The sequence below is a fragment of the Vombatus ursinus genome, unplaced genomic scaffold, assembly GCF_900497805.2.
Source record: "Vombatus ursinus unplaced genomic scaffold, bare-nosed wombat genome assembly UNPS02014802.1, whole genome shotgun sequence".
Taxonomy (NCBI): Eukaryota; Metazoa; Chordata; class Mammalia; order Diprotodontia; family Vombatidae; genus Vombatus; species Vombatus ursinus.
In genome coordinates this window covers 31,071,427-31,088,362 of record NW_020954580.1, presented here as the reverse complement: position 1 = coordinate 31,088,362, position 16,936 = coordinate 31,071,427, and the positions used below count along the sequence as shown (strand labels likewise).

General features: G+C 37.1%; 1 protein-coding gene across 2 annotated transcripts in view; it reads right to left on the bottom strand.

The window, feature by feature from the left end:
• The window catches only part of SUGT1 (SGT1 homolog, MIS12 kinetochore complex assembly cochaperone), a 58,900-nt gene extending 46,113 nt beyond the window's left edge, over positions 1–12,787 (bottom strand). Inside the window, exons 1-4 of one of the 2 annotated variants that reach the window (XM_027873666.1) lie at positions 12,657–12,787; positions 12,490–12,547; positions 4,252–4,342; positions 63–132 (exon numbers count right to left, since the gene is read on the bottom strand). In XM_027873666.1, coding sequence (XP_027729467.1) covers positions 63–132; positions 4,252–4,342; positions 12,490–12,547; positions 12,657–12,697 — 260 coding nt within the window. In that variant the 5' untranslated portion in view covers positions 12,698–12,787. Of the gene's footprint in view, positions 1–62; positions 133–4,251; positions 4,343–10,319; positions 10,377–12,489; positions 12,548–12,656 lie in introns of those variants that run through there. The other variant, XM_027873667.1, reaches the window with a different exon arrangement.
• Positions 12,788–16,936: the final 4,149 nt, after the last annotated feature.

Sequence of the window (16,936 nt, the reverse complement as noted above, 5' to 3'; positions counted from 1 at the left end):
GTAAAAAAGTATTCCAACACAAGCAAGAAAAATTATTACTATACTATATAATGCATACATACCCTTTCCTCAGCAGAGCTGTGGAATTATTTGGGTTGAGTCCAAGAGACTTCTTTGCATCCAAAATAGCTTCTACAAAAAAAAATGTAGGTAGAAGTTAAACCACCTTATTGTTATGGCACTGTATCAGATGGCCCATTAATCTTTAGACAGACTTAATATCACAGATAATGAGTCAAATCAAATCTATTCTGGCCAGCTTTTGTGTGGGGGGTGGGGGGGGGTGTGGGAGTGTGTGTGTGTGTGTGTGTGTGTGTGTGTGTGTGTGTGTGTGTGTGTGTGTATCCCACAAAAATACATCTCTCTCACCTCAGATTTGGTAGAAATATTAAATGGTTTTAAACTATGACTTCTTAAATTACTTTTTTTCTTCTACATGTTTCATTAGACTTGATAAGTATATTCATAAAAACAGGAAAAAAATAAGCTAAGTTGGGTAAAAGATGAGGGTTATTATATTCATGGTTAAAAAAAAAAAAAGACAAAAGGAATTCCAGAAACATGGAGTAACAGTCAAGAAAGTACTAACAAAGGAACAAGTAGACCTGGAAGATACCAGGTTAGGAAGGGGGGAGAAAACCCATGGTTCTGAAATTCTGATTTTAAACTATGGCTTTTTGTTTTGGAAAACTTCTTTGAAACAACTATTTGAACAAATTTTGCAAATTTCAAAAGTAGATTAAAACTATTTTTTCCTATTAATTAGAAGAAATATCGAAAAACTAGAGATATCCCAAGAAGTAAACCAAGATAACAAGGCAACTCAAAAAAATGGCATGCAAGGATGAAAGAAACCAAAAACAGGCATTTCCAAGAAACTGGTTATCAGTCGAGTGTCATAGAAATAGTTTACCTAGATTTTAGCACAGCATTTGATAAAATAAATAACAGATATAATTGTAGAAAAGATAAGAGAGGCAAGGACCAAGCAATAATACAATCATATAGATTTGAAGGAGATGAATGGCCATCCCAGAGAGTTGTAATTAATAAATCAGTGTCAATGGGGCAGTCTCCAGTGGAGCTGTACCAGATTCCTGTGCTGTTTAACACTTTCATCAGCAACTTCAAAGTTTTCCTTGACATCATTCAAGATTAACTGTGTCTTTACAACTTTAACCCAATGCCCCAATTCCTCTCCCTAGGGCTAACAAGAAAAGTACAATCCCTCTAAAATGTCAAAGCCTTTCAAACTACTATAATGTCTTTAAGTCTTCATTCATCCTGTTTTTTTGTTTTTTTTTTCCAACATATCCTCATATGACTTGGATTCAAGGCCCTTCTCCATTCTATGTGCCCTTTTCTGGACACTCTCAAGCTTCTCAATGTCATTCTGAAGCTCTAGTGTCCAAAACTGAACACAATATCCTAGTTAAGGTCTGATTAGAGAAGCACACAGAAAGGCTATCATGTCTTCCTGGAAGCTTTGTCTCCTAACAATCAGATGTCTCCAACGGTACACATATCCCCAATATAGGTCTTCAAACTGGACAACCACTTGTTAGGTATATTATGGTGGGATTCCTATAGAATATGGCTTGGATGAAATGGACAAATGAGATCTAAATTCTATGATATTTCATTTGGAGAAAAGAGGATTTAGAGAGAATACTATAGCTATCTTCAAATATCTATATATTTTTCATGTAGGAGAGAAATAAACTTATTCCATTTCACTCTATAGGGCAGAATTACCTCTCTTAACTCAGAGTTGATGGAGATGTTATTTGGCATTAAGCTAATATTTCTTTATTTTCTTCCTGCTCCATGTTTTGTTAGCGACATAAAGGATGTATTCACCAAAACAAAACAAAAAAATTATGGCTAGGTCTTGGATAAGCTCACAGTGGGACCCCAGTGCCCTATGATCATCTCAACCTTCATTGGGCCTTAGATCTAAATGGAGATAGTAAGACACTGTGTAAAGGGTATGCTAACAGACAATCACAACTTCATGAAACTTATGTGAAAATTGGGTTTATTACAAGAGGAATTATCATGCATGTGGAACCCAAATAGTTTACAATCCATACAGAAGTTTACATATTTATAACAGTACAACAAAAGGAGGAAGAAACAAAAATCTCCACCTAAAAGGGTGTGACATAGAAGAGGGAAAGGTACAGTAAAGGTGGAAAAAGGACAAAACCCCTACCAAAGGGGAGGAGCAAGTTAATGGCAAAAGCAGCATTCTTTCCCCTTGGGAATTGCTAGAAGATAGGGTGGTCTCCTTATCTACAAGGGTTATCTACAGCGGCACAAGCCGTAGCACAGACTGACTGGCACCTGTCTTGACTACCAAGGACACACAAGAAGTCCAGCCTGAAATGCAAATGCAAACAACAATTTTGTCAAGGAGGAAAAAGAAAGGGAGAGCACTGATCCTTGACATATTCAGGGCCTCCTGCATATTCTGGGTCCAGTGTTTCTGGAAAATATGACAATTCAAAAAGAAAGGTTCATTCCTCAACATTCCTTAACAAGTGCTACATTTAGAACCAAAAGATCTGGGTTTGAATTCCAGCTCTGACATTTACTACCCATGTTACCTTGGGTAAATCATTTAATTTTCCATTTATCTCACTTGTAAAATGAAGAGGTTGGATTAGCTGATTACTAAGGTCCCTTCCAGAATTAAATCAATGATATCAGTGTAACTGAATCATTAGCCACTCTACAGTCTCATGTACTTTGTTATCCAAACCACAGGCCAGGACCGAGTTATATGTCACAACTTTTTATAACCTCCTAATGCAAAATAGCAATCACAGATTTGACCTAATCATCTGTGAGTCCCCAGTTCTCTTGATGAGGCCAATCTGATTCCTGCATAGGCATATTTTCAATTTATGCTCTTGATAGCAGTGATCAAAAACAGCAGTTTTCAAATGTTGTTTTTTGGCACAACAGACATAGTTGCAATAACAGTGAAGAAGCCTCTGTTGGAAAAAAAATTTTTTAAAGACTTCTGCAAGATCTTATTCTATATTTATCTGAAAGCCTTCAATAGAAGGAAAAACTTCCTAATAATTAGCAATGTCTAAAAATTAAACAGACTATTTTGTGAAGCAATGAGTTCCCTGGTCCTAGGAAGTAATCAAGTAGTGGTTGGATGATCATTCGCCAAGGAAATTGAAAGAAGGATTCACGTATCAGGTAGATAAGTAGCTGGGCTAGCTGACCTCTTAGGTCCCTTCCAACTTAAGGTTTTTGGTCTCTCTCTTTCAAAACTTGTCTATGGCATTAACAGCTGCTTCCAATAAAATGTCAAAATGCTAAGGTAAGACAAGAATTCAATTCACATTTTCAACTATTCTATGAGCTATGGAGCCTTGGCTCCAATCATTTGCCTTCTTACTCTCAGAATTTTTTACCTACAGAACAACAATATTTTCTGTAAGAATGGGGCTTGTAAATATTTTCATTTGAAAAATACTATATGACACAAAATTTAAAAAAAAGCATATGTGTTTTCTATATCAGTATATGGAGACTCTATGAAAAGAAACTACATAGCAACCAGCTGTCAACCGCCTCTTGTATCAAAAGTAAGCTTCTAAACCCTTCACAAACTAGCCCCAACTTAACCTTTCCAATATTGTACATTACTCCCCTTTCCATATCCTACAACTCAGCCAAATTGGCCTTCTTGAGTTCCACCTGCCTCCACACCACTGCACTGACTATCCACCATGCCTGAAATGTAGTACTCCCACATCACCTTCTGTTAGAATCTTCTGTTTTCTTCAAAACTGCTCAAGCACCATTTTCTACATGAAGCTTTTCCTGATCTTCACTCCCTCTCCCCCTAGCTATGAGGGGGAACCTCCCCAAAATTCTACCTTGTATTTATGTGACATGTACTAATTTATGAACATACTGTCTCCACCAATAAGTTCCTTGAGAATAGGAAATGGTTCACTTTTGTCTTTCTATCCTCATAGCCTAGCACAATGCCTGATTCATAGTAGGGGAGACTGAAACCCAATAGAGAGAACAGCTGTTCGAGAATATAAATTTAAATAGATTGCATCTCTTTATAAAAGTTTGACAACAAATCATCTGTTACTTTACAAATGAAGAAAAAACATTTTTAATCCTTAAGGATAATCACTAATATTATTTGATTTATGACATGTTATAGAGATCTTATCTTTTATCTAATCACATTATCTTACATAAGGGAGTTACCATAGTAATTCTTCAGAAGAATGTGGGCATAAGCTCTTTGGCAGTAATATTCTGCATCATCCGGTTTCTCTTCCAGTGCTCTTGTCAGTGCCTATAAATTCAAATAAAAATATGAAGAATGCTTCAGTAAACATCTTAAAAACCAAAGACATAGGATTTTTTAAAATACCAAAAAAAAAGCACAAATTTTCTTTAAGAATTTCCACTCTACAGAAAGAACCAATTTATCATGCTTGCACATTTTTCTTGAAAAGAGAAGTCTAATGACACAATCTCTTGTCTCCCCAACAATAAGAAAAGTATTAAAAATAATTTTCCTCACAATTTCCCTCAACTTCCACACTCTTACCCACCTTACTTTCTCTGGCTAATCACTGCTAAAAGCAGGGATTGGAGGGAGAAAAAGTATCTTTAAGAACATTGTCTTAACGACAAAACAGGAAAATGACAAACATTGGAGAAGATGTGGGGAAGACTGGAACATGAATGCATTGTTGTTGGAGCTGAACTGATCCAACTATTCTGCAGAGCAGTTTGGAACTATGCCCAAAGGGCTATAAAACTGTGCATACCCCTTGATTCATCAATACCACTACTAGGTCTGTATCCCAAAGAGATCACAAAAATGGGAAAAAGACTCACATGTACAAAAATATTTATAGCAGCTCTTTTTGTGGTGGCAAAGAATTGGAAATTATGGGGATGCCCATCAATTAGAGAATGGCTGAACAAGTTGTGGTATATGAATGTAACAGAATACTGCTGTTCCCTAAGAAATGATGAACAGGCAGATTTCAGAAAAACCTGGAAAGACTTGCATGAACTGATGCTGAATGAACTGAGCAGAACCAGGAGAACATTGTACACAGTAACAACACTGTTCGATGACCGACCTTGATGGACTTAACTCTTCTCAGCAATGCAATGATCTAAGTCAATTCCAAAAGACTCATGATGGAAAATTCTATCCATATCCAGAGAAAGAACTATGGAGTCTGAATGCAAATCAAAGCGTACTATTTTCTCTTTTTTTTGTTGTTTTTCCCTTCTTGTGGTTTTCTCCTTTTATTCTGATTCTTCTTTCACAACATGATCAATGTGGAAATATGTTTAATATGACTGTACATGTATCATTTATATCATGCCATCCTGAGGAAGGAGGGGGATTTAGAACTCAAAATTTTATAAAAGTGAATGTTGAAAACTAAAAACATAATTTTTTTTTAAAAAGAATATCACTTAGTGACAACAGTCATTGCTGGAGGGGTTCTGGGAAGACAGACACATTAAACACACTGCCTTTAGAGCTGTGAAACAGTAGAACCATTTTGAAAATCAATTTGGAATTATGCAAATAAAGTGACTAAATAAAATACACTTTGATCTAGACTAGAGATTCCATTACTAGGCTTCTACTCCAAGAAGGCACAAGAAAAATCCCCATTATACATCAAAATTTATATTTATATTAGCACTTTGTCGTAGTATGTTAGCATATTAGCACTAATTATATTAGCACTTATATTAGCATTTTTTGTAACAGAAGAAAAATGAAAACAAAGTTGATGCCTATCAATTGGGAAATGGCTAAACAAACTGATACATGAATGTAATGCACTACGGGCTATCAGAAATGATGAATATGATGGATACAGAGAAGCATGGAAAGATCTGCATGAACTAATTCAGAGTAAGGTAAACAGAGCCAAGAAATCATTATAAATAATGACAACAATGTAAAGAAAAAAAAAACAACACACACAAATTGAAGCTGAATATTTCAAAATTACTTTTTAAAAAGTATGGTTTGAAAGAAGAAATATGAGAAGATAATCCCAACCCAAGCCTTTACAGAGGTGGAAAGTCCATAAAAGGTTTACTTTCTGGCCTATATTTTCAGACTTTTTTTTAATATATTGATCAATTATGCTGGGATTTTTTTTTCCTTTTTCTTTGTCTTTAAAAAAATTCCATTTGTTATATGTGATTGCTCTCTGGGAGAGGAATGGAAACTGGGAAAAACTATGGTGATGTTAAAAACAAAATGTATCAATTAAAATTTATTTTAAAGACACTATCATGGGCAAACAAGTTATGACATGTAAATGTGATGGAATACAACTATCATGTAAGAAATAACTTAGGAGATGGTTTCAGAAAAACCTGGGAAGACTTTTTGACCTGATGGAGAGCGAAGTAAATGGAACCAGAAGAATTTATTCAATGATAACAAAATGGTAAAGACAAATATGAAATAAATTAAAACTCCCGATCAGTGAAACAACAATGATCCCAGAGGACTAATGATAAAACATGCTACCACCTCCTCATAGAGAGGGGAAGGTCTCAAAGAGTAAAAAATAAAACAAATAGTTTTTTGGACCTGGCCAACACAGAAATTTGTTTTGCTTGACTAAATATATTTTTGTTCTCAATTGGGGGGGAGAGAAAAAAATAAAGCAGATTTCTGCTGACTGAAAAAAATACTTTTTTTAAAGAATATTGGATCACAGATAGATTGTAGTAAAATGTAAATTCTTTCAGGGCAGGATCTATCTTGTTTGGTACCTCCAAGCACCAGCACACAGGGCTTCACAATGAGTAACTGCTCAATAAATGTTTGTTGCAATAACTAGAGCCAGAGATATAAATACAGTATAGCAATTACTTTCTTAATCTTGTCCGAGTTATATTACTATATTCTGATTTTCCACTAGACAGAATCTATTTGTTAAATCATGACAGGACAAAAATGTGTTTAATTTAATGATACTATATACAGTCTCAAGTAACTTGATACTTCTGGAATATGGAAGAATCTCTAGGAAGGTACCCCTGTATGATATCTTAATATTTTTCCCCCACTTTCCCTGAACTCTCAATTCAAAGCATGGTTGGTTCCAATGCACACCTGACAACACAATATAATATAATAAAAGTTTTGCAATTTTATATTATAATTTAATTATAACTTTTAATGAATAGGACAAGGACCAAGATGACTACAAAGTTATTTCCAACCCCTTTTCAAGGCTTACAAATCACTTTAGGCATATTATTTCATATGATCTTCTCAACAGTTCTGTGAGATTGGTAAGAGTCCTATTTTTATAAATGAAATAATGAGGGTAACAGGAGCAAAGTGACTCGCCCAAAGGCTAATAAACAAAAAAACTAGGATTAAAACACAAATCTTCTGACTCCAAGTACAGTTTCCTTTCTACCATCCACACTCCCTGATACAGTAATACAATATTACAATAATACTACACAGCATGAGTTAAACACCTTTTCATTTCAGTATACAAGCCCACTCAAAGGTATCATGAATACTTCTTAATTACAGCTGATATGTAGAACAATCATTCTTTAAATAAAATGAAGAGAAATTACTGCACATTAACAACCTATTCACAATCTCTTAAGTTTTTAAGAACCCTAAATTTATTTGAAATTAATAAACCTATAGCATGTGGCATAAAATCTCAATAAATCAGAAAGTTCAGGAAATATGGTGTTTTTAGCTCAAGGATGCTAAATCTTTTCAAAATCTTTCCAAAAGTTATAGAATTAGAACCAGAAAGGACATTATTATTCACTTACTCCAACCCCCTTCATTTTATATATTAGGACCTTGGAATGAAACGCAAGCCTCACTATCTCCAGGACTTTCTCCATTACAATATATCTATCCTTGCCTTAGTAAGTAAAATATATGGAACATAATTTAATTTTCTTTGATGATTTGAGTATATTATTAAGTTGTGTACTCTCCAAATGGCCCTTCAGGAAAGTAAATAACTTAATTTTTTAAATAAAAAAAACATTATTAGAATACTTGAACAGATGCTGATTTCATTGTTACCAATGTAGTAATTCAGACTAAGAAATCATGAATCTAATGCAAGCAGTGTAACAAAATTCCAACCAATACAAGTAATTCAGACAAATTCTAGAAGTCTGTCCCAGTGGGATTTTATCGAAAGCAAATGTTCAGAATTTCGATGTTTCAGTGACAGGAGTTGCTATTCCTTACACTATGAACATACACTGAAACACATCTAAGGACAAGAAGTACTTTGGAACCAAAATTTCATTCAACAGAATTAAAGCCTTACAATGGCAGCAATGTATGCAGTTTCCAAATTAACCTGCTTCTTGCAAACTTAAAATTTATAGTGCCACAAATGAATACCTTTCAAAGGCTTTGACAGAAACAAGACGTTGGTTCAACAGATTAATGTTTAATTAACAGATTCAATTAGATCAATGCAGATTACAGGGAATTTCACATATGCTACGATCAATTACTCCTCTAGTTACCATGTAAGAACTCTCTTGGACTTATGGCTCTCTTGGACAATGATCTTAAGATAAAAACTTAAAAATTTTACACCTACTAGCCCATCCCATCTACCTTCCATCCCCTCCAATTTTTAAGACTTCAAAAAATGTTAACACCTGCTATGTTCCACTATAATGCATCTCACTTAGAAACATAATAAAGCTGAGAATGCTACAAAGAAGAAATTCCTGGTAAGCCCGAGAAGCAGAGGTAAAGCCCAAATCAGCAAAAGCTAATAATAATTTTTAAAATAGGAAAAGCCCAAATCAGCAAAAGCTAATAATACTTTTTAAAATTAAGGTCAAATCAGTAACTTTCACTTACACAGCACTTCACTTAATATTTGCAAATCATTTTACGTAACTATTGAATATTTGATTTGCTACAATTTAGTTAAAGGGTCATATACCTTATATAAGACAAACATTAACTACAAAAGGATTTGGAATTGGTTGATGGAATGGACCCAAAGAACAGTAATAGGAGCACTATCAATCTGGAGATAAGTCTCTACTCTACTCAACTTATCTGGAGTTAACTCTCAAGGATCTCTCCTTGATTCTGTCCTGTCCATTATTTTCATCAATGACATAGGTAAAAACATAGGTAGGTTGCTTACCAAATCTTCAGATGACACAAATTTGGTATGCATAAATAACATACAGTATGGCAATGTCAGTACCCAAGAAAAAGGTTAAACACTAGAACAATGAAGAAGTTGTTCTTCAAAGAAGAAATTTTATCGGGAAAAATGTAAAGTCTCACACTTAGGTTCAAATAATTAACTGCTTTAACAAAAAACAGAAGGCATAGCTTATAAAAACTTATGTGTAAAAGCTTACTTTCTGTGGACATTGTCAAATCATTCATTCAACAAAAATGTATTAATCTCCTACTAAGTGCCAGGAACCATGTTAGGAGTCAGTGATATACAGGAAAAAAACTAAACAGTCCATGCTGTCTGGGGGTTTACATTCTATGTGAGTCAACAGTGTGAAATGGCATCCAAACAAATAACAAAACCTTAGGTTCCATTAAATTAGTACAATGTCCTAAACTGTAAATTACATCTTACTGTACCTTCGCCTGGTCAGAGGTACATCTGGAATATTGTGACCAGTTTGCAGTATCACATTTTAAAGACACACCAGAAATATTCCAGGGAAAGACATACCAACTGGTGAAAGGTCCAGAAACTTTGTAATGTAAGGATCAGTTAAAAATGAAATGAAGACTTAGGAGGCCATATTAATAGTTGCATGTCTTTCTCATTGAAGAACATTTAGACTTTTAGACAGTATAGCCCCAAAAGGCAAAAAACAGGAGCAACAAGAGGTTACAAAAAGAGATTTGGCTAGATGTAAGGAAAAGCTTCTTAACATTTAAAGCTGAACAAGAGTAGAATAAGCTGCTTTAGAAGTACATCATGACTGGAGATCTTCAAGTGAAAAAAAATGAATCATCATCATAGGATGAGGTCAAGTGTGTTCAGGTACCAGAGGGACTAGATATCTTCTAAGGTCCTTTCTATCACTGAGATTCTGTGAAAACCTATTCAGATTTGCAGACTATTCTCGGGTAAATACTCATAAGAATTTTACCTCAATCACCAGACATAAAATAAGTAATTATACCTAAAGGAATTTCTACTGTTTGTAATAGTATAAAAGCATACTTCCTATGAAATCTTCCAGGCTTTTTGCAACAAAAATTTAAAACTTACTGGATAAAGAGTTGGTTTCATAAAGTACTTTCAGTTTATTCCACTGAATATCAACCACTGAAAAAATCAAGCACACACACATATCAGGGATTTCAGTGTACAACAATATATATTCACATCTAGTCAATTTTTTTTAAACAGACAAATGTTGAATCTAACATTTAATCAAACTTACTCTATTTTTCTGTAAAACAAAGTAAAACTATTGGAGCAAAAAGCACTTTGAAATAAACCTTAAAGCATTACAAAAATATAATCACAGTAATTACTTCCATCAATAGCAACATGAAGCCTTCATTTATGTACAACTTAATGTTAAAAATAATAACCTATAAAACACTTTTCACATAAAGTCAAATCTAAAAAATTGGAGAAATATTAATTGCTCATGAGTAGGTCAACTGAATAATAAAAATAGCAATCCTACCTTAATTTGCTTATTCAGTGCCATACCAATCAAATTACAAAAAAAATTTATAGAGATAGAAAAAATGACAAAATTCATCTGGAAGAACAAATGCTCAAGAATATCAAGGGAATCAATGGAAAAGTGAAGATGGCCTAGTAGTGGCAGATCTCAAACTAGATTACAAATTAGTAATCATTAAAACATTCTGGCATTGGCTAAGAAATAGTGTACATACCCTTCGACCCAACAATGGCACTACTAGGTATGTATCCCAAAGAGATTCAAAAAAAAAAGGAAAAAGGACCTATATGTACAAAAATACTTAGAGCAGCTCTTTTTGTGTTGACAAAGAATTGGAAATTGAAGGGATGTCCATCAACTGGGGAATGGCCAAACAAGTTGTGATATATGATTGTGATGGAATACTATTGTGCTCTAAGAAATGGGGCGCAGCACAGTTTTGAAAAAACCTAAGACTTTTATGAACTGATGCAGAGTGAAGTGAGAACCAAAAGAACATTGCATAACAACAGCAATACTGTATGATGATCAACTGTGAATGATTTAACTATTCTCAGGAATACAATGTCCCAAGACAATTCCAAAGGACTCATGATGAAAAACGGTATCCACCTCCAGAGAAAGAACCTATGGAATCTGAATGCAGATCAAAGCATATTTTTTTTTCAACTTTATTTTTCTTGGGTTTTTTGGTGTGTTTTCTTTCACAATATGGCTAATACGGAAAAATGTTTTGCATGACTGTACATGTATAATCTATAACAAATTGCCTGCTTTCTCAAGGAATGGAAAGGGGAAGAAGAGAATTTGAAACTCAAATTTTGAAAAACAAATATTAAAAATTGTTTTTACATGAAATTAAAAAAGAACATAAAATTTTCCACTGAAAAAGAAATAACAACCCATGATTCTATATGTACTTCCAGCTTCACAAAGTTCTTTCCTCCCAATTTTCTAAGACATAAGTACAAATTTTACAAAGGAAGAAAATGGCTCAGAAAAGTTAAGTGATTTACATAAGTCCAAACTGCTAGTCAATAGAAGTCTGAACCCAGGTCTCCTGATTCCACGTCTAGATCCTTTCACTACATTATACTGTTTATTTATGTTTTGTATCCCCCTGAGCAACCATAAGCTCCATGGGGTGAAGGGGGGGCCGGGAAATGTGAAACTCTCTCAATCTCCTCAATGGCTTGCAGAGTGCACACTTAATAATAGCGAATGAATTAATATTCTTCTCTCACTCAAAATCACACCAACCCACGATTTACTCACACCAAGACACTTAGAAGAAAACTCTAAGTTATTTTCTCCACAAAAGTAAAAAGTGGCTGTACTGTCAACAAGGGATCTGCTTAACTATTTTTTACCCCCTTAACTAGGAAATTAAGGGAGGAGGGAGTTGTTGAGAAGTGATTCTTTAAAAACGGATGAGGATAAGACAAGGTACAACTGCTGGTTCCAAAGCATAAGGTGGGGTAAGAGAAGTGGCCTCCCCCCTTTAAACCCTGGCGCCTTGCACGTAATACAAGTGATCCAACAGGTTACTGATTAAGCGCCTGCCCTGTGCCAGGGGCTGGGGGCGAGGGGGTGGCCCCCAAGTCCGCGGTGGCTCTTTTTCCCGGTCCGCTGCGGGGAGATGACTTTCTCTTGACACCTGTCAGCGGGGAGGGGGGAGGGGCTGGGAGGGGGCAGGGGACGGCGAGGACACGGTCAGCCTGTCACCCCGGCTTCTCTCACCTCGGCGGCCGCCTGGGGGTCCTCGTCGATCTGCCCGTCCGACAGGGGTGGGAACAACCTGCCGGGGAGACAATCACGTCAGCGACGGTTATCAGAGTGGGAAGCACAGGGGAAAAAGGGCAGAGCCGGGGAAGGGGGCCAGGATGCCCTGGGCCGGGAGCACTCACCCCGACGCCGATGCAGATCCTGCCGCCGCCGCCGCCGCCATACTTCGCGCTGTCTCTGCCGCCGCCCAGGGGGGAAACTTCTGGAGAAACACCCAGCAAGCTTCCGTCCGGAGGAGCCAGTGAGAAGAGCTAGCGTGAGGGGAAGAGGGGACGAGGGGGTGCAGGCGCGAGGGCTGACGGGAACCCGGAGGCCGGCCGGCATCACTGGAGTCCCACCTCCCGCCATGTTACTAAGGTAACCCACTGCGCTACACACGCTCAGCGACGCCGGCCCCGCCTCGCTCTTAGCACCACCCCTCCCCTCCCCCACCTCAGTCTAGCTCCCACCCCACCCCCGCCGCCGAGATTTTCGGAAAGTCCCTCCTTGGACTGTTAGGAATATACCAGAGTTTGGTCTGCTCCTCCCATTGGTCAGAGGTCAAAGGCTATAAACCGTAGCCAGAATAAATCAATAATCATGAAAAATACCCCAAATTATTACTAGTTGGGCGGAAAATTGAAAATTAAAACTCCAAAGTTTCGCCTGACATAAAGAGGACAGTAACCGTAAATATTAGAGAGTTGGGCGGGGGGGGGGGTCGAGAGGGGACCGGGAAGGCGGAACACGCACAGTAATACAGGATCGTTGCTGGCTCCATCGTGATAAGTTATTTGAATTGATGCTTAAATAAGGGCGAAACTACACATATCCTTTGATTCCACTACTCAAGGAAGTCAAACAGGAAAAAATGCACCAAAATATTTGTAGCAGTGCTTTCCATGCTGGCAAAAAAACTGGAAACAAATTCAGTTCCTAATGAATGGGGGAAAGGCTGAATAAATTGTGATGGGATTTTATTGTGCCTGCAAGAACAACGAATGGGATACTGTAAAGAGTGTGGGCTTGGAGACAGGAAGATAAAGGTCCATATCCCACTCTTGACATTTATAGCTGGGTGATTCAGAACAAAACAAATTAATCAGTAGACCTTAAAAGCCTACTATGTGCCAAACTTTGTAGTCGTTGCCTATAAAGACCTTATTATTAGAGGAAATAACATACACGAGTGAATGTAAAATATGCACAAATGAATATTTGGGGGAGAAGAGTGAGTAGACACTTGCAGGGGAGTGATAAATGCCAGTTGACTGGCTACCAGGGTTCAGAAAAGGCCTTTTATGAAAGGGGATTCAAGCTAAGCCTTGAAGGGAGATAATAATTCTAAGAGATAGAGTGTAGAGGATGGCTTCGAGGCTTTGATGACTGCACGTGAAAAGACGAATAATATTTATTTTGTGGCTGCTCTGTGCCAGGTGCTTTACAAATAATATCTCATTAGAGCCTCACAACAAGCCTATAAAGGAGATGCTTTTATGATTCCCATTTTACTGATTCCCATTTTTCAGCTTAAGAAACTAAAGCTGACATGGATTACGAGACATGCCTAGAGTCACACAGCCAGCTAGTAAGGGAAGAAAGTTAGACAGTAAGTTAGAAGGGTAGGCTGGTAGATAGACAGAAGCAGGCTGGCTGGCGTGCTAATATACAGACAGACTGACGCGCAGGGAGCTGGGTTCCCTAGTGAAATACAGCCGTGAGCGCAACACGTGCAACTTCCGACCTCACAGCCACCACCCCTACACGTCCTGGCTCACAGAACGCGCTAGGACACCGCCTGGCGTGTTACGTCACCATTCCACGATCTCGTGTTTTCCCGGGCAACAGGCCCGAGAGCTACTCTACATCCGGGACCTTACGGGGTTGGGGGGAGGGGCAGTGGGAGCTTTGACTTCCGGGTATTGAGCGCGGTATTTCCGATTTCTTCTGCGTCCTTTTCCTCTCAGCTTTGGACCGTGATATGAGGTCCAGCTTCCGTTTCTCACACCGAGCTCGTGCTGTCTCTCACTTTCCAGAGACGTCGGAGCTAATAACCGTTCCCTCGAATTTTAATGGGGGGGGGAAAGGAAAAACAAAAGTAAAGGAGCAGGGGAAAGCGATCCGAACCTTGCGTGGAAAGCCTCCTAGCTTGGAAGGCAGTTTCTTCCCCGGCTTACTTCGGCCTCCTGGGCTTTATCCCTAAAGTTTGGGCAGGGGGACGCTTTACGATCGCTTTTCGGTCAGAGTCGATGTTCCTAAGATGGTCCGGAGTGCCAGAAGGGTGGCGAAGGGTCGAGCTCCGGGGGGCTATTTAAAACTAGGGCCCGCTTCTCTCTCCCTCCCCCCTCCCCCACCATGGGCACACACTCCTTTTGCAGGTAGCTTGGAAGTACAGGGGATCTCCAGAATCTACGTGAGTTTAATCTTTAATTGTGTGAAATTAATAAGGCAATTTGGAATACACCTTATTAAAATTGCCCAGAAACTTTTGTAGACATACTGTGAAAACAAACATCACCAGCTGTTTTTAAGTTTAATGTGGAGCCTTTGAGGTCACCTGAGCCTACCCCTGAATGGCGGGTTCAGAAGGAAAAGTAAACGACGAAGCAAATCAACCTATCATTTTTTCTGTTTTGTCAGTTTTAACTCTGGATTTGGAGTAAGGCGGCTTAGGTTTGAATCCCAGAAGAGATTTTACTTTCTTTAGCCCTGTTTGCCCATCTGGTAAAGGAGCAGAAAGATGATCGCTAATTGCTTTGCTTACAGCACTAGTGCACAAGTTTATCATCCCGATTTTGCTACTGGAAGGCGGCACCGTACAAGTAAAGAGTTATTCTTAAAAGACCTTTATAATTGCTAGCTGGATTTTGACACAGCATGCTCAGGTTGTCTATCAAAGCAGTCAATCCTTTAGTAAATCTCTATTGGTTCTATTAATACTTCAACATGCTTGATTTTTAGTGAAGTGTTAGACAATTCTGACATAAAACCGATCATTAAACAGGAAAAAAAATCAACATTTAACACTAATGCTCAAGATTTGGAATCTGAGAGGGTGTCTAGTTGGGAAATGGCAAAAAAAATTATGAATGTGATGGAATACTATTTTGCTGAATGAAATGATGAAGGAGATGGTTTTGGAGACTGGCAAATAAAGAGATAGCCTTAAAGAGCAGACTACTTAGTGTTAGGTAAAAAGCTATTTTTGCATCATTGTAAAAGACAATTGTATTTCACTATCTAGAATGATTGATTTCAGTACCTACTGTAATCTACTGTATGAGATGTAATCCTTCTTATTTGGGATATTAACAAAATACTGTGCTTAATAGTTTTCTGTGTATAAATTTTATATTGTAAACTGTCTCCAATGTACAATTTTAAAAAATAAGTTTCCTGTCCTAAAAACAAACAAGAATACTTCAACTTTTCATATGATTTATTCAATAATAAACCAATTAAAATACAAAAGATTTAGCAATTTCAAAATTTTTTCATTTGTCTTTAAATACAAATTCACTCTGTAATAATATGAATCCATATAACATTAGGCCTCTAAACAATGATTTTTCATCTATAAAAATCTCTATACTAGGAAATAAATTTGCTGAAAACTTCATTTTTTCTTGTGAAATTAAATGTACAATATTTACAGCTGAAAAAGTATTCTAAAACTACTCCATTTTCAAAAGCCTGGATACGTATGCATTTATGTGTGTATGCATGTGTGTGTGTGTGTGCGTGTGTGTGTGTATATATATATATATGTATACAATTCCCACCCCTACCCCCCATCTCCATTACATAAAGATCAGGAACAGAAAAGTTAAATTTTTATAAGCTATTGACAAGTGAGCCAGATTGGCCGAAGGCCAGAATTTTTCAATAAAATTAAGTAGGCACTTAGGAAAGGTACCCCCCTCTCCTGCTTATTCAGACCACTAGTATATATCATATAGTAAATCATGGCCATCATTTAATAAATGCCACTCAGTAGTCTAAGGTGTTAATGAATCTCCAAAGTATCTAGGTAGAACATATGTATATTTGGCAAAAAAAAAAAAAAAAAATGCTGATCAAGAACTACTACATTGGTTTTTTTCCTCAGGTATAATTTATAATAACTTGATGTTTTAAATGATAATAAAAATGTTTAGTATGAGACTATTGAAATCTGAATATTTTAGAGCTAAAGCTCAACTTGATAAAATGTTAACAGATATAGCAATTTTTTTGTCCTATGGGAGTGTGGAGTTTACATCATGAGAACTGGCCACAGCCTTAAAGATGACCTAATTACCCAGATGAAGAAACAAACACAGAACAATTAATTGATGTGCCCCAGGTCACACAGAGTAAAAGTCCAGACTAAACCACTCCAGCATAGTTCTGGGCTGCCCTTGCAGGTACTACTTGCAAAGCA